Source organism: Cavia porcellus, unplaced genomic scaffold, assembly GCF_034190915.1.
Source record: "Cavia porcellus strain 051 isolate PalLab524CR breed Dunkin Hartley unplaced genomic scaffold, mCavPor4.1 scaffold_3, whole genome shotgun sequence".
Taxonomy (NCBI): Eukaryota; Metazoa; Chordata; class Mammalia; order Rodentia; family Caviidae; genus Cavia; species Cavia porcellus.
Window position 1 is genome coordinate 43,036,716 of NW_026947486.1, and position 24,396 is coordinate 43,061,111.

The window sequence follows — 24,396 nt, forward strand, 5'->3', positions numbered from 1 at the left end:
ACTGTCAACTGCTTGAGTTATCTTGCCAGATCACATAGGTGGTTTATTCTGAAGTCTATCTGAAGAGAAAGTAATTTATCACTTGTCTCCAAAGGTTAGATTGTATAAGGTGGATAAAATTTCTACAAAATGGCAGAGTGGTTCTTAGAAAAACAATTTGAAGAATAGATATCATAGAAAAATTAGTTCAACTGACCATTTCATTGATAAAGAAATGTCATATCATATGATTTGTTCAGGGTCACACCTTGAATGATAGGGCTGTGACCTGTATACTTTTTCTAACATTTAGTTCAGGGCTTCTGTTCACCTCACGAGACTGATTTTTTAAAAAAAATCCCACCTCTCTTTTTCTTTTTTTTTTTTTTTTTTGTTTGCTTTGTTTTGTAAGGGAAATTGAACTCAGGACCTTGCACTTACCAGGCAGGTACTTATGCCACTAAGCTATATCCCCCCTCCTGTCTCTTTCTTCTTTTTTCCTGACTTTCCCTTATATTAAAGGCATTCTTTTTTTCTCATTTTCTTCACGGTCGTTGATAAGACGTCGTTGATAGTTGGGCAAAATGAATATTATTTAAGTATAAAACAAATTATGGATAATTTGAGCTAATATAAAACTACATTCCTTTCACCTAAAATGTACACCTAAGAAGCACATATAACTGTATCAATACAATAGACTGCTCAGTCATCAAAGTTTTGCATTCATTTTTACCAGGGGTGTGTATGTGAAAATATAGATATAATCAAGTCAAGGAGGAAGAGAGAGGCACGTACACGTTTGATGCCTTTATCATACTTTTAAGAATACTGTAAATGTTGCAACCATAGTTTAAATAATCATTATCTCTCACCTAGACACCTACTATAGTTGTATAATTGATCCACCTTAATTATTGCACCCCACAATGCACACTACACAGAGCAAATGAGCAATCTGCTGAAGTGCAAACGAGATTATACTATATTACTATCCACTTACGATTCTTTCCAAAACCCTTGCAGTGAAATCCAGATTCTTACATGGCTGCATTATCTGGCCTCTGACAATCTCTTCTACCTTATCTTATACAACTCTCAACCTATTATGCTCCACTGACACTGGCTGTCTCTCTAATATTACTGAAAGTTTTCTCTGGTTTCAGGGCCATTGTACTTATAATTCCTTTGGCCTGGGATGACCATCACTTTGCACTTTGAATGGTGTGGTGATTAATTTTACCTGTCAACTTTGGTTGCTCAGCTATTTGGATAAACATTATATCTGGGTGTATTATATCTATGAACATGTGTCCAGAGAAAAGTGGCATGAATTGGTAGATTCAAAAGAGCAAATTGTCTTCCGCAATTTGGGCTGCAATCTAATGAGCACTTAAACAAAAAAAGCAGAGAAAAGGATAGAGAAAAGGATTTTGTTCTCTCTGAATTAGGGCATGAGCAGAGACGTCAGTCTTCACCCTTAGACTTGGGCTTAAACAATCACACATACAGGTTCTCAGGACTTCAGACTTAGACTGGAACTTACATCATTATCTTCCTGTTTTTCTCAAGTTTTTGGACTTTGACTAAAACTTACACTGTTGGTGCTCTTGATTTTTAGGACTTTATGCTCCGTTAGGCACTATACTACCACTTTTCTTGGGTATGCATCTTACAGATGACAGACAGTGGCATCTCTCAGTCTCCATAATTGTTTAACCTAATATACCCCCTATCATTTCTCCTTCTTTGGATAACCTTGAGTAAAACACATTTTGGTATCTAGAGAAGATCTGGAGGAAGAAGAATTTAATGAGTCTTCTAAAATAATCCTGTAGTTTCTGGAACTGGCTCTCTGATCTGATTGGATTTGAAGATACTAACAACTATTAAAAGTGGTAAAAGAAAAGGATAAGCTCAGCAACTTGAATTCCCTAATCAGGCACCATAAAAATTACGTAAAATCTTCTATGCTGTACTGAAGCAGATGCTTATCTCTTGACCATAATATTGAGATTGTTAAAATTCACACACAGAATTTCATCCTGGGAATAGCTGAATTATGCAAATAATTTCCAGTTATATAAGGTGTCTACTATTAAAGGGAGGGCACTGATTGGCAAAAACGGGTATCCTATAATTTAGAATAGATATGTGGAGGAAGACCATGGTTAAGCCAGGGATGTGGATCCCATTATGATAAAGTTTCTTTGTCAGAAAAAGAGGTCATCTCCCAGTGGAATCAACTTCCTAATTCCCACTACAACTGGCTTCTCCTTTTCTGTCTGAAGGGTTTAATCTTGCACTGCCAGAGGAGTCTTATGTCACCATGCAAGAAAATACTGATTCTCCTCTAAACCAACTCCTCTTTGTTTCCAGACCCATAATTAGACTAAAGGATTGTGGGTTCCAAAAAGTGAAGTACATAGTGTGACTGACTAATGACTAATGAGGAGGTACAATACACTACAAAAGAATTTGAGTTTTGTAGCTTATTCAGGCAGAAATGCAGGGAGTATGTGTGAGAATGGATAATAAAAGACATAAAATAGTTGTGGAAGCAACATAAAATCAGATGTAGATGAAAATATTGATATGGTTCCATTAAGGAAGCATTTTGCATTTAGAAATTTTTAAAAATTTTTTATTTTAAAGAGATTAAGACAAAAAAGAACATAACGAAACAAATCAGAACAGAACAATGTAAGCAACACAGCATTTCACCACAAGACAACCTGTAAATAGCATTCTGCGTTTAATGTTGTAGATAACTGAGGTAGAAAAGGCTTAACAGTTTGGTTGGTTAGGTGGTTGAATCACGGACCACAAAGTAGCCCACAGTAAATTAACTGAAAATGACACACCTGCCTTGATTTAATGTAAAGGAAGGACTTCAAGGCTAAGAAACTGACGAGTTATAGTGAATTTGTCATTTAAGACCTACTCACTTACATTAAGTTAGTTAGAAGACATACTTTTCACCAATATTATGAGAACTAAATTTGAGCAAGGAACACAGCATGCTTGAAGTGTTCTGTGACTGCTCTTCTTTATAGGCCAGGTGTGGGAACTATAGTCACTAAACTGGGAAACCTAAATACCATGGGTCTAATTGGATCAGTGGTGGCAGCAGTCAAGTGGTGGCAATCAACCACTAAGAGCAACGTAGGCAAAGCTATCATTATGGACAAGAAAGCAGTCAGAATAGTCAAACTCATCCAGAAATATGGCTTTGGCTAACCAAGTTTCTAGAAACGAAATAGGCAGGAAGCTAACTATGTTCTTACTTATAAGCATAAAAGTTCTAGATTAATTGTTATGGCTTAAATCTAGTGTCCCCAAAGTATCACATTCAGAGGTAGAAACTGGTTGTAAGGTGCAGGTAACTGTGGGACATGACTTGGAAGGGTATATTTCTACTCCTTGCTCCTCCTTTCTTTGTTTCCTGGAAATTATGTTACTTTACCATGTTGTTTTTGCCTTAGAGCCAACCAACCATGGACTGAATCCACTTTAGCTATGAGCCCAAATAAACCTCTCCACCTTTAAATTCTAGGTGTTGGGTATATTGTCCTAGTGACTGTATAAGATTACCTAGACATCAGAACAACTGCTGCAACATTAGTTAAATTAAGTCTTACTTCATATACTGATATATACAGAGGAGGCTATGCCTTTTCCTTCCATTTTCACTGGGATCTAATTAATGAAAATAAGGCCAGTTGATGTACTAATATGTAATTTTTTAGGCTAACTGATAATTTTCAATTTCCTCGAATTGTGTTCCCTGTGAATCAGTTAAATGCAGTGGGATGGCAGAGCCAGTCAGCTCCAGGAATGTCAACTGGCCATAAGCTTTGAAATAAAGAGGCTATGACCAGGGTACAAAAGTTTACGTATCAAAAAACTGAAGCATCACCTTACTAAATTCATTGATATATTATCCCAATCAAGTCATGCAGGCTGATCTTTCTGCATATCTCCTTCCATACTGCAAAGATGCTTTTCTGCCCACTTGGCTATCCAGCTCATGTTACTCATATAGTTCCTGCCATCCTCCCTGTCAGTGGTCCTCAAGCCACTTCCTTCTTCATAAGATAATACATTTTTGGAGAGGCTTTGGATCAAGGCCTTTGTCTATATATCCTCACTTGGATCAGTCTTAGGACTCTTGGCTGCTCATAACTTTGAATATGTCTTAGTGTTACTCTCATGGGTTGCATTGGAAGTAGTAGATTGGAATTAACTCACTGGAATTTCAGTGACATTTCAAGGGGATTACAAATATAACTTTCTGGATTGTGAGGAGGACTGTATACACGGTTACAACATGTGGATTACAATGTATAATAATTGGATTACAATATTATAAAGACTTACTATTGGGATTATAATATTGTGACTTCAAAAAGTGATGAGACAGTGATTGATAAGAGTCAACTCACTGAAAGTCCAATTTCAATCCTAAAAATAGTCATGATTTCTCAGTGAACTCTCAAGATTTGAGCCAGTATACATATCTAAAACACTTTGAGTGAAGTGGAGATTAGATCCCTTGAAGAAAGACCCCAAGATTCGTCCAAAACTGCTAAAGGTTTATACCATTAAATCTTTTGCCCAGCCTTCACCGAAAGTATCTCTGCCTTTTATGGAGTTAATTTAACCCTAAGGAAAGGAAATAAATAGCCCTTTAGGATAACGCTGGATACTGGTTCTGAACTAATTTCAGGAGAACTAAACCTTCAGTATGGTCAGGGTTGGAACTTATAGAGGCCAAGTAATCAATGAAATTTTTAGCCCTGGTCGGACCCACAGTTTGTCTATTGGGTAGACAATGCCTCTGTGGTTATTTTTCCAGTGTCTAGAATACACAATTGGAGAAAACATAATAAGAACCTGACGGAATCTCCACAGTGGTTCCCTAACCTGTAGAATGAAGTCTGTTATCATAGGAAAGGCCGAGTGCGAGATTGTAGAATTGTCTTTATTTAGGAAAATGGTAAGCCAAATAAATACAGCATTCTTAGAGGCACTGATAGATTAGTGTAATAATCAAGAACTTAAAAAAGATGTTGAGATGATAATTTTTATCACATTCTTCATGAAACTAGACTACCTGGCCCGTGTAGAAGACACATGTATCTTGGAGAATAGCCAAGTGATAAATCCAGTTGTAGCTGCTATACCAGATATGGTTTCACTGCTTGAACAAATATCTTCGAGAATAGCCAAGTGATAAATCCAATTGTAGCTTCTGTACCAGATATGGTTTTATTGCTTGAACAAAGTCACATATTCATTGGTACGTGGTATGCAGTCAATGTTCTGACAAATACCTTTATCTCCATCCCTATCCATTAGATCTATGGAAGGCAATATGATTTCTGCTACCTCAGGAGTACATCAAGTTTTCAGGGCTATGTCACAATGTAGTTTTCAGGGATCTTGATCATTTTTCTCTTCCATAAAACATCACACTAGTCCATTACATTGATGACATTATGTTAATTTGACCTAGTGAGCAAGAAGTAGCAATTATTCTAGACTCATTGGCAAAAAAATATGGCCCAGGATGAAAAATAAATTCAAAATTAATTCAAAAACTGTTTACATCAGCAAAATTTCTAGGAATCCATTGATTTGTGACATGTTGAGATATTTCTTCTGAGGTGAAAGATATATCATAAAGCAAAAGAATTACAATGCCTAGTTAGTCTTGGATTTTGAAGATAAAATATTCTTCATCTGAGCTTGATACTTCTGCCACTTACTGAATAACATGAATTCTGATAATTTTGAGTGGGGCCCAGAATAAGAACAAGCTCTGTAACAGGACTAGATGTATTTATTTTTTTTATTTTAGAGAGAATAAAACCAAACCAAAACAAACAGAATAAAGCTAGTTAGAACAGAGTAATGAAAGTGATACAGGACTTAAACACCAGATAATAGGAAATAAAATTGGCTATCATAATACATCCTGTTACCTTCAAAATAGCTGCCCATACCATTAGACACAGTAAAACTGAACAGAACAAGACAGAATAAAACCAAACCTAACAAAACTATGAAAAAAATACAAGGAATTCAAGACAAGATAATAGGAAATTAACAATGCTTACCAACTTCCCTTTTTGGATGTTTCCACCCCATCACTTTCAAAATATATACTGCATATTTTGGATCCCACAAAATCCTTCAGTTTTTATGCTATGAAATATCATGATAAGTCTGATACATTTCACCCATGAGCATGATCTCAAGTTGCATCCATTTACATATGAGAGCCTCGAGAATATCTTTCTTTATAGTTGAGTTGCTTTCCATTGTATTAAAATACCATATATTTCTTATTCATTCTGCAGTTGATGGGCAATTTATCCCTGCTTTTTTCTGATTTCCTGTCACATGGAACAATTGACTTTTGGTCTATGAATTTCCTTTTGAGTTAAATGTGTTTCTAGTATACAGCATATTGGTGAATGTGGTACTTGATCCACTTTCCCTGTGTTTCTTTCTGGTGAATTGAAGTTATCTACACTAATGATTATAATGAACATTGCATTTGTTCATCTCTGCCATGCTATCCTCCTGCAACTGACCCCCTGCTTTTCTCCTTGATTCAATTATCTGCACTGTTTGGCAATTCCCTCTGCTTCTGTTCCTGAAATTGTAGCCATCTTTATCTATCTCTATAATACCCTTCATCACTCTTTGTAGGATTAGTTTGGTGGTCATGATTTCTTTCAGTTGTTCTTTAAAATATAAATATTTTATTTTTCTATCAGGTTTGGAATATAGTTTTACAGGGTACATCAACCTGAGTTGGAAGTTGTTTTTTTTTCCAGGATTTGAAATACTTCACTCCAAGTTCTTCTTGCCTTAAGAGTTTCTTTTGGGAAATGTGCTATGATTCAGATGGGGTTTCCTTTTTACATGATCTTTTTCTTTTCTCTCATAGTCTTTAGTATTCTGTTCTTGTGCTGAATTTCTGGGATCTTGATTCTTATATATATGGGTATAGATTTATTTTGTTTATGGCTAGTTGGAGTATATATGCCTTGTGTATCTTATGGCAGGTCCTTTTCCCATGTTTGGGAAGTTTTCTGCTGTTTCTTCTGCAAATAGTCTTTTTATGTTATTTGACCCCTGCTTTTTCATTGACACCTATTACTCTTAAATTATCTTTATTTTATCATCTTGTAGCCATTGAATTATTATTTCCTGGTTCCTTGCTATTTGTGAGAGGTTTTGCTTCATGATTGCTAGCTCAATTGTCTTCAAGGTCTGAAAGTATATCTTCAGTTTCTTTCAAGTGATTCTGCCAGCTTTTCATGGAGTTTTTAATTTCCTGGATATCTCTTTGAATCTGTTTCATGCATTGTAATTCTTTCTTATATCGTTCATTTAAGGTTTCCACCATTTTCCTATGCTCCTCTTTTCTTTTGGTCTATGTAGTCTTTATATATGTTCAGAAATTCTTTCATTACATGTGTCATTTTTTCTTTTACCTGACATATTATTTCTTATCTGATTAATTTTACAGCCTCATGAAGTTGTTTCATTACTTCAGTTGCTATCCTTTTAGAGATTTCAGGCATGTAGCTTCCATTTTCTTCCATATCTATATCTTCCAGACTTGTTCCGTGTGGGCAAGAGATCTGAGAATGCTTTTGGCTCCTTTGTGTTGACATTGTCCTGAGTTCCTCCCAACAAGCTAGTTTTGGCATTCCAGGCACTTCCCCTCATTGTCTGCTCCTCTACAGTGTAGGGGAATGGGCCAGGCACTTGAGTTTCTCTGAACCCAGGTTCCCAGGGAGGCAGTGTATCATGGGGCAGGCTTCTCCATGTCTGTGTGGCTACACTGAGGCTTCCTGTATGGCTATGGGTGCATGGTGGTGGGGTTGATTTTCTTTATGTTTGCATGACTACACTGGGATTCCTCCAATGGCAGCAGCACAGGGGCATGTTTGTCTGGACTATTCTGGCTGCCCACTTGATGCAAGCATCTCCCAAGGCAGCCTGCAGGTGTACAAGGCATATCTGGCTGTTTCTCCCTTCCCACAATGGTTCCCTGAAGGAAAAAGGATTCCTGATGGCAGCAGGTTTGCAGGGGTGGACCTGGCTCTTTCTCCCTGCCTGGCTTGGTTACTAGAGGGACCAATGTCCAGAAGGCAGGTGGAAATGTCTTGGACCATATGATCCAGCTGATATAAAAGTTCTTGATGTGTCAGAGCCTTTTTCAGACTCCCATGGATGAACTGTTGTGAAGTTTCTTCACATGTTTGGACCAAAGACTCCACAGACAACTATTCTTCTGATAAACACTTCTGAACCTTGCACTGGCCCTCAGTAGAGACTAAATGCTTAAACACTGCCCACCAAGCTACCATATGACTTGAGTTGCCTATTATGAACTATGTGTTATCCATCTAGCCAAATTCCAGCATGCACAGCAATGATCCAAAATTAAATGGAAGTGGTATATATATGGTCAGGCATGAGCAGACTCTGAAGGTAAAATAGGTTACATGAAGAAGTGGTCCAATTGCTTATGGATCCCACTCCTATTATAAAACTTTCTCAATTAGTGAGTACTTGTAGTCTCTTGAGGAATTTGCTTTGATCATTGGACTGAGGATGAAAAGACTTAGGAATAGCTTATAGATGGTTCTGTATGATATGCAGGTTCCATTTGAGAGTAGACAGCTGTAGCATCCCAACACCTGTCTGTGATATACCTGAAGGACAGTTGTGAAGGGAAATCCTCCACTGAGTAGAACTTTGAGTAGTGGACCCAGTTGTTCATTGCTTGGATGAAAAATGGCTAGTCATGTGACTATATACTAACTTTTTGGCTGTGGCCACTGGTTGGGCTGATGTTTAGGACTTCAAAAGAGGATATTTGGAAAACTTGTGACAAGAAAATCTGGAAAACAAGTATATGGAAAGATCTCTTTGAATGGACAAAAAGCAAGAAGATGTTGGTGTCTCATATGAATGCTCAACAAAGACTAATCACATGTTTTAATCCTTTGGCATGAATACAACAAAATGTCATAGCTAAAGTAGCTTCAGAACAGTAAGTTTATTTCTCACTCTTCTGAATGTCCAAGGCCAAGGTATTGGAAGCTTTGGTGCTTGTGAGGACTTGTTTCATAAATAGCACCATCTTACTGTGTCCTTACATGGTATGGTGTAAAGGGCAACAAATTTTTATAAGGGCATTATTCCCATCAATGAGTGCTCCAAATTCAAGGCCTAGTCACTTTCCAAAGATCCACCTCCTAGTATCATCCACTTTGGAGATTAAGATTTCAATATATGTATTTGGGGTGAGTGTACAAACATTCAGACCATAGCACACAACAGAGAAAGATTTTAATAATCGAGATTGTAGAAGGAGCTTTACTATGGATTCCATTTAGTCTCTTTCTCTAGCCACCCCTGTTACTGCCCAGGGCAGTTACAGACAAAAAGGGGCATGTAGCAGGGATGGAGGTTATCCAAGAGTTCAGTAATATGGCTTTCTTTTTACCATGGCCAACCTGGCTATAACTAAAGTTACATCTCAGTATGCCAGAAGCAGAGAACAACACTGAGCATCCAATATAGAACCATTATTACATCTACTTGTGTCAGGTTAATCACTGTTTTGTATCATGAAAGCGACAGCATTTTTCTTTATTAGACTAGATACTGTGGATATAGAGCTGTCTTTCTTGCATACAATGGTTCTTTTTTAAATATTATTTTAATGAGGATAAAACAGAATAAAACCAATCAAAACAAACCAGTGTAAGAGACACAGGACTTTGAGACATTACAAAATCACCAATAGATGCCATAACGCCTCTTGATGTCTTCAGAATAGCTGCAGATAACTTTAGAGACAGTAAAAATCAAACAATAAAATAGAATAGAAACAATAAAAACAAAACAATGAAAGGAATGAAGGATTTCAAAACAATAGTAAATCCAAAATTGTTACCATGATTTATCTTGTTAACTTTGAAATAGGTGCTCCTACCATCGGATTTAACATAATCAAACAAAACAAAAGATAATAAAACCCAGCCCAACCAAACAATGGAAACAATGTAGGACTTCAAAACAAGAACATAGGAAATCAACAATGGCTACAACTCTCAGAAAGAAATCTCCCATAGATGCCACACTGCATACTGAACATACGATCAGATCACTGGCCCTAGATATGCAATGTTAGTGTAACACCAAAGCACCATACACATCCAACTACATTTCACCTTGATAGCTATCATCATAGCCTGTGTTTCTCTAGATAAACTGGTCACTTACTTAGAAGGGGTGAGGGTGATTTGTACTTCTTGTGTGCCATCCTGTACACCAGAAGGGGTTGGGGTCTGGTTGTTTACAGTCAGCTGGCAGTTCACACATGGCACTGGTTCCCAGACTGAGCCTGCTTGTTGGTGTGGCTTTGTGCTCTCTACCCCTAGGCTACGAATGGCACTGACTCATAGGGAGAGGCTTGGGTCTGGCTGTTCCAGTCTGGCAGTGATCTGTGTGTGGTATTGATTCACAGACTGGGCTCACTTGCTGGTGTGTCCTTGTTCTCTCTACCCCAGTCCCTGAATGGCACTGACTCATGGGGAAAGGCCTGGGTCTGGCTGTTCCTGGTCCAGTGGTAGCCCATACAAGGTGCTGGTTCCCAGGGCTTGTTTGCTGGTGTGGCCCTGTTCTCTTCCTTCCTGGTCCATGAATGGCACTGACTCACAGGGAGAGGTTTGTTCCTCTGTTCCTCATCTAGTGGTGGCCTGCACATGGTGCTGGCTTCCAGACTGAGCTTGTGTGCTGGTGTAGGTTTGTTCTCTTTCCCCTTGGTCCATGAATGACACTGACTCACAGGGAGTGGCTTGGTTCTGGATGTTCCCTGGCTAGCATGCAATATTTCTGGCCCAAATACCAGTGTAAATTTAAAGAATGATTTGCCTGCCATCATGTTATTCTATACAGCATTGCTTCTGATCAAGGAACAAACCCCTCATTAAAAATAAAAGTAAGCAATGAGGTCATATTCACATAATTTATTAGTTTTGCCAAGATTTCTACCATTCTGAAGCAGTTGGCTTGACAGAATGGTGGCATGATATTCTGAAGAGTCAGTTACAGGCTTAAGTAGATTGTAGAGAAGAGACAGGGCAAAGATCTCTAGAAGATTAACTATACTTCAAATTAGCATTCACTATAAGATACTATTTCTCTGAGTGCCAGGATTCATTAATCTAGCAATTAAGGGGTAGAAAAGGAAATAGTACTATTCATCGTTTTGCTTTGTCAACCACAGGCAAATTCTTACTACCTGTTCCTTTGATTTATTCTTGTTGGCCTAAAGACCTTAGATATAGAAGGAAATATTTCTACTGAGAGACTCAGAAATCATTTCATTGACCTGTCACAGTCATTTTAGGGCTCCTCATGCCTCTAAATCAACAGATCAAAAAGGTATTTGCAATTATGACTAGGATGACTGATCCTGAATATCAAGGGAATACTGCACTACTACTCCACAATGTAGGTAAGGAAGAGTAAGTCTGGAAAACAGGAACTGTCTTAGGACATTTATTAATATTGCCATGTCCTGTGATCAGATGAATGGAAAAATAATACAACCAAATTCAGGTGGGACTATTAATGTTATAGACTTTTCAGGAATTAAGAAGTAAAGAATGATGACCAATTGGGTTACTTGTTGAAGACAAATACAGAAAGGATAGTGGAAGAAAGTAGTTATCAATATCAGCCATGAACATGCGACCCATTATAAAAATGATGTCTGTAATTGTCATGGATATTTCCTCCTTATTTTCTTATATGTGTCTCTATATATCTGAAATCTTTGTTTTCTTCCCTTACTCCTTTATCATGCAACATAAAATGTATTGATTTTACATCATAGTGTATTATTAATTCTATACCATGGTATCTAAATGGTATTTAAATTACAAGATATCCAGGGGAAATTTTGTAAACATCACTGAAGGGGTTTGTTTCCCCTTTAGGAAGTGGGTTGCGCACAGGATAGTTGTAACAGGTTACAGAAAATTTCTGTGGCAATATTTTGGATTTAACCTAGGATCTAACACTGCATGTTAAGCAAAGACTTTATCATTGAGCTACATATTTATCTTTTTATTGTATGTAGTTTTACCTGGGAGTTTAATTTCTAGGGAAGGATTTACTACTGTGATTTTGTTTCATGAATAGGTATGTAGGGGTATCTCACTGAATGCTTTCTTCTTTTTGGTGCTAGGCAGCACTCTATCATTGAACTGCAATCCTCAGCTCTTGTTATTGTTTCACTGGAGATTGCATATAGTTTAAAACCATGTATGTGAGTGCCAAGTTGATAAGTGGTGGATTTGTGATGGTTCATTGTATGTGTCAATTTAACTGGATCATAGGTACCTAGATATTTGAATAAATATTATTTGTGGATGTCTCTTAAGGGTGTTTCTAATGTGAGACTGACATTTGAATCAGTAGACTGAATAAAGCAGATTGTCCTCTCCAATATGAGTGGGGATTCTCCAATCCTTTTAGGACCTGAATCAAAAATGCAAAGTAAGGGATAATTTGCCATGTCTGTCTGACCACATAAGCTGTGATACCGGTCTTTCATGGTCTCAGACTAGACATCAGCACACCTGGAGGTCAGATTTTTATCTTCAAACTGGAGCTACTAGCTTTTTTCCGGTTCTCCAGCCTTCACATGGTAGATCATGGAAATTCTCAGCTTTCATAAATGTGCAAGTCATTTTCTCACAGCAAGTTATATAAGCCACACACACATTCTATTGCCTCTGTTTCTCTGGAGAACTCTGGTTAGCTCCTTTTTGTCACTCAGGAAAATGATCAGCTACTTTTCTCTGTCATGGAGGCTGCAAACAATTGCCTCAAGGGTTTGGGAAATAGTGAACAAAAAATTAAGCAGTCATTGGAGGATGGCGTAGAATCTGACAGTTCATGCTCTTTTTAAAGATGGCTGTCATTACTTAGTTCCAGCTAATTTTGTCACATGGAAATGTACATTGTTGCCAAATTTTGGGGGTTTCAGGAGAAGTCAGAAATCTCTACTTTTTAATATAGAAATACTGTAATTGTTAAAATTAGTAACAAATGAAGTTTTTAGAGAAAAAATAAATATATATATTCAAACTATTATTTTTTTAGTTCATTAAAAAGAATGATTTGCATTTATACAATTTGATCAATTTTATATTCCTATGTGTTGTAATCTGAACAACTACTCTAAAGATAACAGTATGCAATATATTAACCATTGTTAATTTCCTATTATCTTGTTTTGAAATTTTGTATCATTGTTTTTGTTTCATTGTTTTTAAAATGAATAAATAAATAAAAAAGCAAATTAGATAAATAAAAGTGGTATATATACACAGTGGGATACTATTCATTCATTAAAAAGTATTAAATCTTCTCATTTGCAACAACCTGAGTGATACAGAGATCACTAAGTTAAGTCACCTAAACTATGCATGGAAAGAGGAGTATGACACATTTATATGTGAAAGTTAAAAAATGATGATTTCATAGAAATGGAAAGTAGAATAGTGATCAGGAACTATAATGGAGAGAGACGGAAGTTGGATAAAATTAAGTTACATAGGAGGAATAAGTTCTAGTACTTATAACACAGCACATGACCATATTTTAAAAAAATTATTATATATTTTGTGAAGAACCAAGAGAGGAGTTTGAAGATTCCTAACATGTACACACACAGACAGACACATACACAAACACACAAACGTGATAAATGTTTAAGGAAACTGAAATGATAATCACTCATTTGATAGTACACATTGAATAGATGCATGGAATATATGAACTATTATACTGTATTTTATAAATGCATATAATTATTTTATGTTACTAAAAGACGATGATATATCAAAAGAAATTTATCTCTGAACCCAATTTACCACATAATGCATCAAATTATTCTACTGTCTGAAATTATATAAATTCCTATTTGTCTTTTTTTAAATCAGAATTTAATCTCTGTAAGAGACCTTGTTTGTCTCTTCAACTCCGTATTCCCAGTGCTTGCAGTAGTGCCTCACACACATTATTCACTATAAGAAGTTAGTATTAATGGAGTTTTCAAACATACACTAAAAGTCTCAGTATAGTGAAAATTCCTGTAACATCATCTATCCTCAACATTTATTAACATTGTGCCATTTTGTATCTACTTCTTCCAATGGCTTTTACTTGATCATTTATATGAAGATGTTTTAAAAATTATAACTACTATTTTACTGTTCTGAAAATAATAATGTCATTAATATTATGAAATTTCCACTCAACATTAAAATTTTCCCAATTTTCATATGGTATCCACAAATATTTGTCAAATACATGATGAATAAGTGAGTATAAATATCTGACAGTATACTTTCCAAAGGCTTGAAACAATTTTCGCATGAGCAATTTTAGGATGATTTGTTAGAAGAGTCTTGGTTTTCCAATTTTAAAAGGTAGAAAATTAGTTCATTAAGTACTATTCTATATGAAGACAATCTAAGAGTAAAATTCTTTAGTGGATATTTTACCCAAGAAAAATTAAAATGTATTTCTGCATATATATTTGTACTGGCATGTTCATAGTAGATCGACATACCAGATAAGTGCTGGAAACAACTTTTATATGTATCAACCAGTGAATGTATAAACAAAGTGTAGTATATTAATATAATATAATAATATGATACTACTCTGAAATAAAAGGAATGAAATGCACAATGATATGGATGAATCTCAAAAATTTTGTGCTGAAATAAAGAAGACTGACACAAGAGTATATATCGTAAGGTTCCCATTATATGAAATTCTATAGAAAGCAAAACTAATCTACAGTGAAAAACTGTCAAAACAGTAGTTATTTGTGCAGGAGAATTGACTGGAAAAGGCATGACAGAATTTTCTGGTGTGATGGGAATGGTTTTATGGCTTACAGGTACTTATATTTTTCAAAATACATGGAATTTTGTACAGTTAAGATTTGAGCATATTTTGTATGGAAATGTTGCCCCCCAAATAAAGACAAAATATTGAGATGAATATGAATTAATATCTGCTTTTTACTTTAAATGCATCAGAAAAATAAAGATGGCTTCAGTGAAGATGAAAAAAGAGATGGTTAGATGGAAAGATACATGATGAAGCACACACGTAAGCACATATAAGATGAAGCAAAATAATAGTTGTAAAATCCAGTGTTGGGTATTTCAGGTATTCATAATTCTTCCAACTTTGATCTATGTTTAAAAATGTTTTATAATAAAGTGTTGAGAAAGATCTCATAATGGTTTTCAAAAAATGAGCAAAAACATTGGATACCCTGGCAATATATATGACTTACTCTTTCTGAGTTCTTTGCTAAACTTCCCTTCCAAGCTGATTTTGGATGAACTGACCTCCGCTCCCGGTTCTTGTGTAAACTGGTAGCTTCTTGGCCATATCAATGAGAATCTGCTTCTGGACCTCAGGTCTCTCTTCGTTTTCATAGCGCTCTTTGTCCGTATAGGACAAGTGGAACTGGAAGCAGAAGTGATGGCAACACTTTACTTTCCACAGTTCTCAGAAAAGATTGAAAAGAATAACTAGTTAAATGAAAATATTTCTTACCAACCCTCATAGCCCAGATACCAATTTATCTTATAACGTTATCTGGCTAATTATCTCAATTATCCTCTCTAAATTCTATCTCAGTATTCATTACTCTGTAAAATATGTTGTATTATTTTCTGAATAAAACAAAAATTAGAGAAAATGTCTTATCCAAGTTTATACTCCCTTAAACAATAAGTAGCAAAGCTTAGCAACACATGCAATTCACCTGACTCCAAGACTTGTTCTCTTTCCATTGCATTATAACATGAATGTTGCAGACAGATGTATGACATACTGCTACCAGGATCTTGTTGATGACTAAACATGCTTATTAAATTATAAGTTATTTTTTACAGGTGACACTGAGGATACTTTTAGAGAAGATGTATAAGTTTGCTTATGATATTTCCTATTTGCATGTAGAAAATAAGTAGAAATTTAAGTTTTTTCACTATGTATTTGAGAAGCTTTTAGTCTGGTATGGAGTCTGTTACCATTTTAGTGCTATACTCAGTCTTACAAAAGATATGCCAAAAGGTTTTTAGTACCAGTTTGTGGTTTTACTTTTCTCTTATTCAATTTACAGTTTGATAGAAGATTTTGGTGGAAGCATACAGTCATGCAATCAATTTGGAAAATTTGACATTATCTACTTAAGCTAAAAATTTGTCTGAACAATGACCCAGCAATTTTTTTCATAACTATATAACCCAGAAAAAAATATATATCCAAAGTCATGTACAAGGGCTGGGGATATAGCTCAGAAGCACAGCACCTGCCTGGCAAGCAGGTGGTCATGAGTTCAATCCCTGGTACCAAAAAAATAATGCTTATAGAAATTATAATCACGAGAGGAAATTTGTAGCAATGCAAGTGTCTTTTAGCAATAAAAAGGAAAAACTTATGAAACATGCACCAATATGTACAAATCCAAAAAATACTACATTCAAAGGTTTGCACAGAATAGAGCAAATATAATTCCTTTGTCATGAGATTAAAAATAGTCCAAACTAATCTATGTTGGATAGCAGTTCAGATTAGTGATTACCTCTGAGAGGTTAATTGGAAAGAGGTAAAATGGAGATTTCCAAGGGGCTAAAACTGTTTAAAATCTTAATGTGAATGGTGAATATGAATATCTATTCATCTATCTATCATCTATCAATATATACCTATACATACATATATATATATATATATATATATATATATATACATATATATATATGGAAAAATAGCTCATCAAATTGTGCTCTTTACAACAATACTAGGAATAGAGTATGCCTGCTGTTCCTCAATGAAATGGAAAAATACATCGATAACATATGAGATAACTTAAATATATCTCATTTTAAAAACAGAAGTGTGTAAAATCAGTGTATTTTTGAGATAATTTAAATATATCTCATTTTAAAAACAGAAGTGTGTAAAATCAGTAGTATATATTGTGTTTTTATGGCATCATTTCATTTTCAATCAGTGGAAAGAGTGGCCCTTTGGGGTATGCAGAAATATACAGGGGCATTTTGTGGTTATTACAATATATGAAGTATGGTACAGGCATTTAATCCTTAGTCCGGGATGCCAACTACTCTGAACTGAATTGAACAGGAGTACACAAGTAAAAATTTTCCAACAAAAAGGCTATAAATAAATGTTATAAAATAGTAAAGTATTATAAAATGAATTTTGTTTTCTTAGAAAAATTATACTAACAGGAAAGTATAAGGTTTAAAAAATTATTTTCAGTTTTGCTAAGTTAAAGAAGCCCTTTGAAGCAACACTTGAATTTTTGACGCGTCCATGGAAATATAATTTTCTTTTTCTAAAATTAAGTTTATTGGTACAACTTAGATACACATAAAGATCATATTAATCATAGATATTAATATGGGGCTGGGGATTTAGCTCAGCTGCATAAGCACCTGCCTTGCAAGCAGGCGGTCCTGAGTTCGATCCCTGGTACTGATAAAAAGAAAAATCATAGAGAATTTATATCTGTACATGATATATTTTGATTCTTCTTTTTGTTCTAATACCCTCCCCTCCTTTCAACCCTCTTCCCCTCCCTGTATCCAAAGCTTTGTTTCTACTTTATTCTTATTTTTAGCCTTTTCCCCCCTTTTCCCTTCCTTCATTTGCTCCTTCTCCCTTCTTAGTTCCTCTTTCCTTTTGAAAAATTTCTTCCTGTTTTACAATATCTGTTGTAATTTTGGACCTTATTTACTCTTTTAGTTTCTTACACCAGGGAGACAATGTGATGTTACAATGTGTGTCTGATTTATTTCACTTAAAGAATATGGTCTTAAGGAGCATCCATTTACCTAGAAATGTCTCAAACAAATATGATTTTCTTATGATTTCTAGAGGAAAATGGAATCTATGTGTTATTTTCACTTTCATTTTTCTAATGGTAAGAGATACAAAATGTTTTCTCATCTAATTATTGTCCATTTATATTCCTTATTTTGAGAACTATCTATTCATTTTTATTGGACACTTTATTTTGGAGGTTTGATTTTTTTTACATTTCTTTTTGTAATTTAGATATTAGTTGTCTGTATGTATAGAATGGGCAAAAATGTTTTGCCAGATAATTTTTGGCCATTACAAAAATGCAAATGAAAACAACACTTAGATTCCATTTTCCTCTAGAAAAGATGGCTATCATCAAGAAATCAAATAATAACAAATACTGGTGAGGCTGTGAGGAGAAAGAAACACTTCTACATTGTTGGTGAGAATGTAGGGTAGTATGATCACTATGGAAATTGCTATGGAGATTTCTCAAAACTAAAACTAGACATTTCTATTGACCCATCTATTTCCCATAGGTACATTCAGAAAAAGTTAAAGAAATTATATAACAGTGATATATGCATACCTATATTTACTGCACCACAACTCCTAACAGCTAAATCTTGGAAACACCATTATGGTCCACCAGATGAATGAATAAAGAAAATGTGGTACTTGTACATAATGGGGTACTACTCTGCCATAACGAATAGATTTGGATCATATGTAGGAAAAAGAATGTACCTTGAGACCATAATATTAAGTTAAGTAAATCACACACACAGGCTGAGGTAGCATATGGTTTCTCTTATATGAAAACTTCAAAACATAATAAAGAGGAAAATACAAGTCAGATAATAGAGGGGAGACAGTTTTTTCTATTTTTGTAAAAGGAAAGTTGACTAAGAGATTGAGCGAGAATCTTCTAGAAAAGTTAAAGTCATCATGATGCAGTAGCTTAACTTACAATAACTATAGGTTGGAAGCAGCCTATATAATAGATGAATGGACAAAGAAAATGTGGCATAGATACACAATGGAGAGCTTTCAGCCATAAACAAGGGTAAATTTGATTCCTGTAGGAAAATGAATGCTTCTTGAAAGCAAAACAATAAGTAAAATAAATCAGACACAGTATATTAAATATTACATGGTTTCTCTTATACGAGAAACACAAAATAATGTGAGGAACCAAATAAAGGAGAGATGGATAGGAAATAAGGAGCTAGATTTTGTAGAGATGGGAAGAGGAACTGAGAATGGTGGAAAATGAGAGAGCAGTGGGGAAAAAAGAAGCAAAATTCTTTATGATGAGATATGCATATGTGCCAATTGTTCAAGATGAGTGTAATCATTATGCTTCTCACAAGAATGTACCAAAAGAAAAGAAACTTTAAAAAGGTTATTTTGGCTATTTAAGAATCCTTGGGATTTTACGATTCTTTGGGATTCTATGTTAAAGGACTGAATTTTCTATTTCCGCCAAAAAAAGAGATGGGGGGAGTGTTAGTATATTGCATTAAATTATTGGCTTCAGTACTATTGTTGTATTGATATTAACTCTTTTCAGTGTCTTTCCACTATTTGTATCTATTTTTTTAGTGACTGTCTTATTTTTCAGTGCATAAGTCTTTTATCATATTGGTTAAATTTTATTTATAATTATTTTAATTTTGTTTCAAATTACAACACATCTTAATAGGAAATATTTGTTTATATAAATGAGATATCTTCTTGGATCTGTTTTTTCTATTAAATTTATTGGTACTATATATATATAAATATATATAAGTATATATATAATGATCACTCTCATCACAGGGAATTTGCAGGTGTACTTGATATATTCTGTCCCTCCATTTTTTCAAATTCCCTCCCTTCTCTTCAATCCCTTTCCCAGGCTTATTTACAAAGTTTTCTCTCCATTTTATCCTTCTTTTGACATTTGTTTTCTTTTATGAAATAGAAATTGTTCAGAAGAAAGAGGAGGGAGGGAGAGAGGAAAAGAAAGGAAGTATTTTATTTTGTAAATGCTATATCGGGAATCAAATCTATGGCCTTGTGCACTCTGGCAAGTACTCTATCAGTGGGCTACATTTTCATCCCTCCATATTTTATTTTTTGATACTATTATAAAAATGATTTTCTTTAATTTTGGATTTTTCAATGTTAATATATCAAAACATACTTTAATTTTTGTGTTAAAGTGTTCATTTTGTTTCCTGCCACTGTGCTGAACTCAGTGTATGTACTGAGTCTTTTATAAGGTGTATATACATATATATATAGTTATGTGGTACAGTACTTCCATGATTTGTTCACACCTATGAATGTTCATAATGCAAGATCCATTCATATCTCTAAAAATTGACAATTCAAATATTCATAACCCTAGAACTTACAGTATAGCTGCTCTATAGGGTTCAAGTCCTTTATTTGCTTATGAATCTTCCCTCTACTTGTACTATCCACTATTGAAAATGTTATACTGAAGTCTCCAACCATTATTAGAGAGCCAGGTATTTTCCTACTATTTCTGCCAGTTTTTATTTCTTATGTTTTGGAGTTCTTCTGCTTTGAATGTTCACATATTCTTGATGAACTATCTCCTTATCCATGTATAATGTTTTCTTGTCTCCTGTAGAGTTTTTACCTAAAATGAAAATATATTTTGTCTGATGGTATAGCTGTTACTTTTCTGATTAGTATTTGCTTATGTTTTTCTATTCTTTCATTGTCTTTGTTACTATAGTTGATCTTTTGTAGATAAATATAGATAATGATTTTTTATCTACTGCAAATCTGAGTCCTTCAAGTGTTCAGTTTAATACATTTGTGTTTCAGTGAATTATTCATTAAGAACTGCCATTTTGATCATTATGTTGTCTCTCTCTACTATACAGTTTATATTCTTCAAATTCCAAATTACTGCCTTTCTCTGTATTTAACTTTTTAAAAATATTAGTAAATGTTCGCAGGACATGTTTGCATTTCTTGTATGGAGTAGATATATGTATAGATCACACCTTAATTCTTTTTTTATACTCTTTTCCTTTCCATCTTTCCCTTAATCTCTTGATCCCCTTTCAATTTGAAAAGTATATAACTCACTACTGCATATTATTTATATTTTATTTTGCATTTTATTTACACTTTTGATTTCTGATATGAGATAAACCATGCAGCATTTAATATATGTGTGATTTATTTTCCTTAACATTATGGTCTCAAGGTATATCTGCATTTTTGGAAATTATTTCATTTTATGTTTCTTTGTGACAGAGTAGTATTTCCCTGTGTGTAAAATACAAAAATTTCCCCATCATTTCCTCTGTTGATAAAAATAAAGACTGCTTTGAAGACTTAGATACTATGAATTATGTTGCTATAAACATGAGTATGCATGTATCACAATGCTTTTAGCTCTTCTGGGAAGGTACCTAGAAGGGAATAACTGGGTCAAATGGAAATTCTAGTCTTAGTTTTTTAAAAAAAGTCTGTATACTTATATCCATAGTGTAGGATTAGTTTACATTCCTACCAATAACATAGAAGGTTTCATTTGGCCCTGTAGCTTCATGAACATTTGTAATATTTGATTTTTTGATGATGGCCATTCTTTCTGGTATAAGATGGAATTTTGGTGCTGCACTAATTTATATTTCTCTAATGATCAGTGACGTTGAGAATTTCTTTGTAGCTTTCTTGGTCATTTAAAATGTTCTTCTGTGAAGTGTCTATTCATAATGTTTGCCCATTTTTGTATTTCAATGAAATTAAAACAAAAACAGTTAAAAAAAACCCAGAGCAATAAAAATGATATAGGATTTCACAAAAGATGATGGGAAATTAACAATGGTCACTATATTGCATATTGTTATCTTTGAAATACTTGCTCAGATTATAAGATACAAACCTGTAAAACAGATGAAATGTATATATATATATATATATATATATCTCCCCCTTTCTTCTTTTCTATTGCTTTCCATACCAGTTGTTCTTTCCCTTTGAGCAGTTTATTTACCTTTCAATATATCTATTGTAGATTTGGGATCTTATTTACTATTTTAGTTTTTACAATACGGAGACAATATGGTTTTTACACATGCCAGGCTTATTTATTGCACTTATGAGTATGTTTTCTAGGTACATCTGTTTACCTATAAGAGTCCCAAATTAATCTTTCTTTATAGCTCAGTAGTACTCCATTGTATAAAAATACCACATTTTTATCCATTTCTCAGCTGATGGGCAATTGAGTTGTTTCCAAGATTTGGCTGTAAAAATTGTGTGGCTAAAAACATACATGCACATATATCACTGTGGTATGATGTTTTTTAACCCAGCAATACCTGGGTTGAATGGCACTTTCAATCCTTGTTTCTGAGCAATCCCCATTCTGATTTCCACAGTGCTTGCACCAGACTACATTTCCACCAAAATTGAAGAAGGGTTCCTTTTCCCCAAAAACCCTGACAACATTTATTATTGGTTGCATTCTTGAAGAAAGCCATTCTTTCTGGAGTGAGGTGTGATCTCAGTGTTGTTTTGACTTGCATTTCTTGACTGCCCAATTATGTTGAACATTTTAACATATATTTGCGTGTCATTTGTATTTCTTCATCTGAGAGGTGTGCATTCACCTCAGATGCCTATTTTTGGATTGTGACTTTGAATTTTGGGAGCCTGACTTTTTAAAAATTCTTTTATTTATTCCAGAAAGAAGTCCTTTGTTTGAGGGAAAGTTGGCTAAGATTTTTTTCCCTATTCGTGGGTTTTCTTTTTACTTTGTTGATGATTTGTTTTGAAGTGCAAAATCTTTAATCCCAGTTTTTGATCATTTGAAGTACTTCCTGTGTGGTTTGGTGCTTGCTCAAAAACGCTATGTCTTAAAGATTTCTACCTACTCTGTGGTCCAGCAGACTTAGTGTTTCTGTTTTAATATTTAGATCTTCCATCCATTTGACTTTAGTTTAGTGCATGGTGACAGACAAAGGTCTAGTTTTAGTCTTCGGCATGTGGAAAGCCAGTTTTTCCAGCACTATTTATTAAAGAGGTATCTTTCTCCCAGTGAATATGTTTGGCTACTTTGTCAAAGATAAGGCGATTGAGTATGTATGTAGTTGTACCTGAAACTTCTAATCTGTTTCATTGATCCTCCGGTTTGTTCTTTTGCCAGTACCATACTGATTTTATCACACTACCTTTGCAGTATAATTTCCAGTTAGGGATTGTGATGCCTTGCCTTTGTTGCCCCTGATTGTCTTTGCTATTCTAGATCTCTTATGTTTCCAAATGATATTTAGGAATGTCTTTTCCAACATCAGTGAGAAATGATAATGGTATTTTGAATGTATTAAATCTGTATAGAGATTTTGGGACTATAGCCATTTTTACAGTGTTTGTTCCTCCAATTCATGAACAAGGAATATCTTTACATTTTATAAAATTCACTTCAATTTCATGTTTCAGAGTACTGCAATTTTCAATGTATAAATCTTTACCTTATTTATTAGATTGATTCCCATGTATTTCATTTTTGTGGATGTTATTGTGAAAGGTGTAGTTTCCATCATTTCTCTTTCATGAGTTTATTGTTGCACACAGGAATGTTACTGATTTTTGAGTGTTGACTTTATATCCATCTGCACTACTGAATCTGATTTTTAAAACTAGAAGCTGTGTGAAATTTTGGTGGTCTTCTACATACTATATCAGGTCATCTACAAATACTGACAATTTAATTCTTTCTTTTCCTATTCTTATTACTTATATTTCTTTCTCTTGTATAATTGCTTTGGCTAATGTTTTCAGATCCATACTGAATAAGAGGGATAATAGTGGAAATCTTTGTCTTATACCTGATTTTATGTTGAAAGCATTCGGTTTTTGTCCGTTTAATAAGATGTTGGCTGTTGGTTTGTCATACATGACTTTTATCAGATTGAGTTTAATACAATCTATTCTAATTTTTTTGTATGGTTTTAATCATGAATGTGTGATGGATTTTATCAAAAAGAATTTTCTGCCTCTACTGAGATGATCATGTGATTTTTGTCTTTGGAATTGTTGATATAGTGTATTACATTTACTGGTTTGGATATGTTCCCTATTCATGCATTCCTGGGATGAATTCCATTTGGTCATAGTGTATAATCTTGGTGGTGATTTGCTTCATTCTCTTTGTTAGTATTTTATTGAGGATTTTCCCATTTATGTTAATAAGAGAGTATGGACTGTAGTTCTCTTTTTTTGGTTAGGTCTCTCTCTGGTTTTAGTATCAAGGTAATGTTTGCCTCACAGAATGTATTAGGGAGAAGTGATTCTCTTTAAATTTCATTAATGTGTTTGAGGAATATTGGCATTAAATTGTCTCTAAATGTCTTGTAGAATTCAGCTGTGAATCCGTCAGGGCCTGAGCATTTTCTTGTTGGTAAG

At 34.4% G+C, this 24,396-nt stretch overlaps 1 protein-coding gene across 8 annotated transcripts in view; it reads right to left on the reverse strand.

Annotated features, from left to right (window-relative positions):
• Zdhhc15 (zinc finger DHHC-type palmitoyltransferase 15) overlaps positions 1-24,396 on the reverse strand; it is a 231,964-nt gene that overhangs the window by 91,257 nt on the left and 116,311 nt on the right. For 5 of the 8 annotated variants that reach the window (XR_010046599.1, XM_063246111.1, XM_063246112.1 and 2 more), the window contains exon 4: positions 15,462-15,582. Coding sequence is in view for 7 of the 8 variants with exons in the window: in XM_063246111.1 (XP_063102181.1) it covers positions 15,462-15,582 (121 nt within the window). In the remaining variant the exon portion in view is untranslated. Of the gene's footprint in view, positions 1-15,406; positions 15,583-24,396 lie in introns of all 8 variants that reach the window. The other 3 variants (XM_063246114.1, XM_063246113.1, XM_063246115.1) reach the window with 1 other exon arrangement.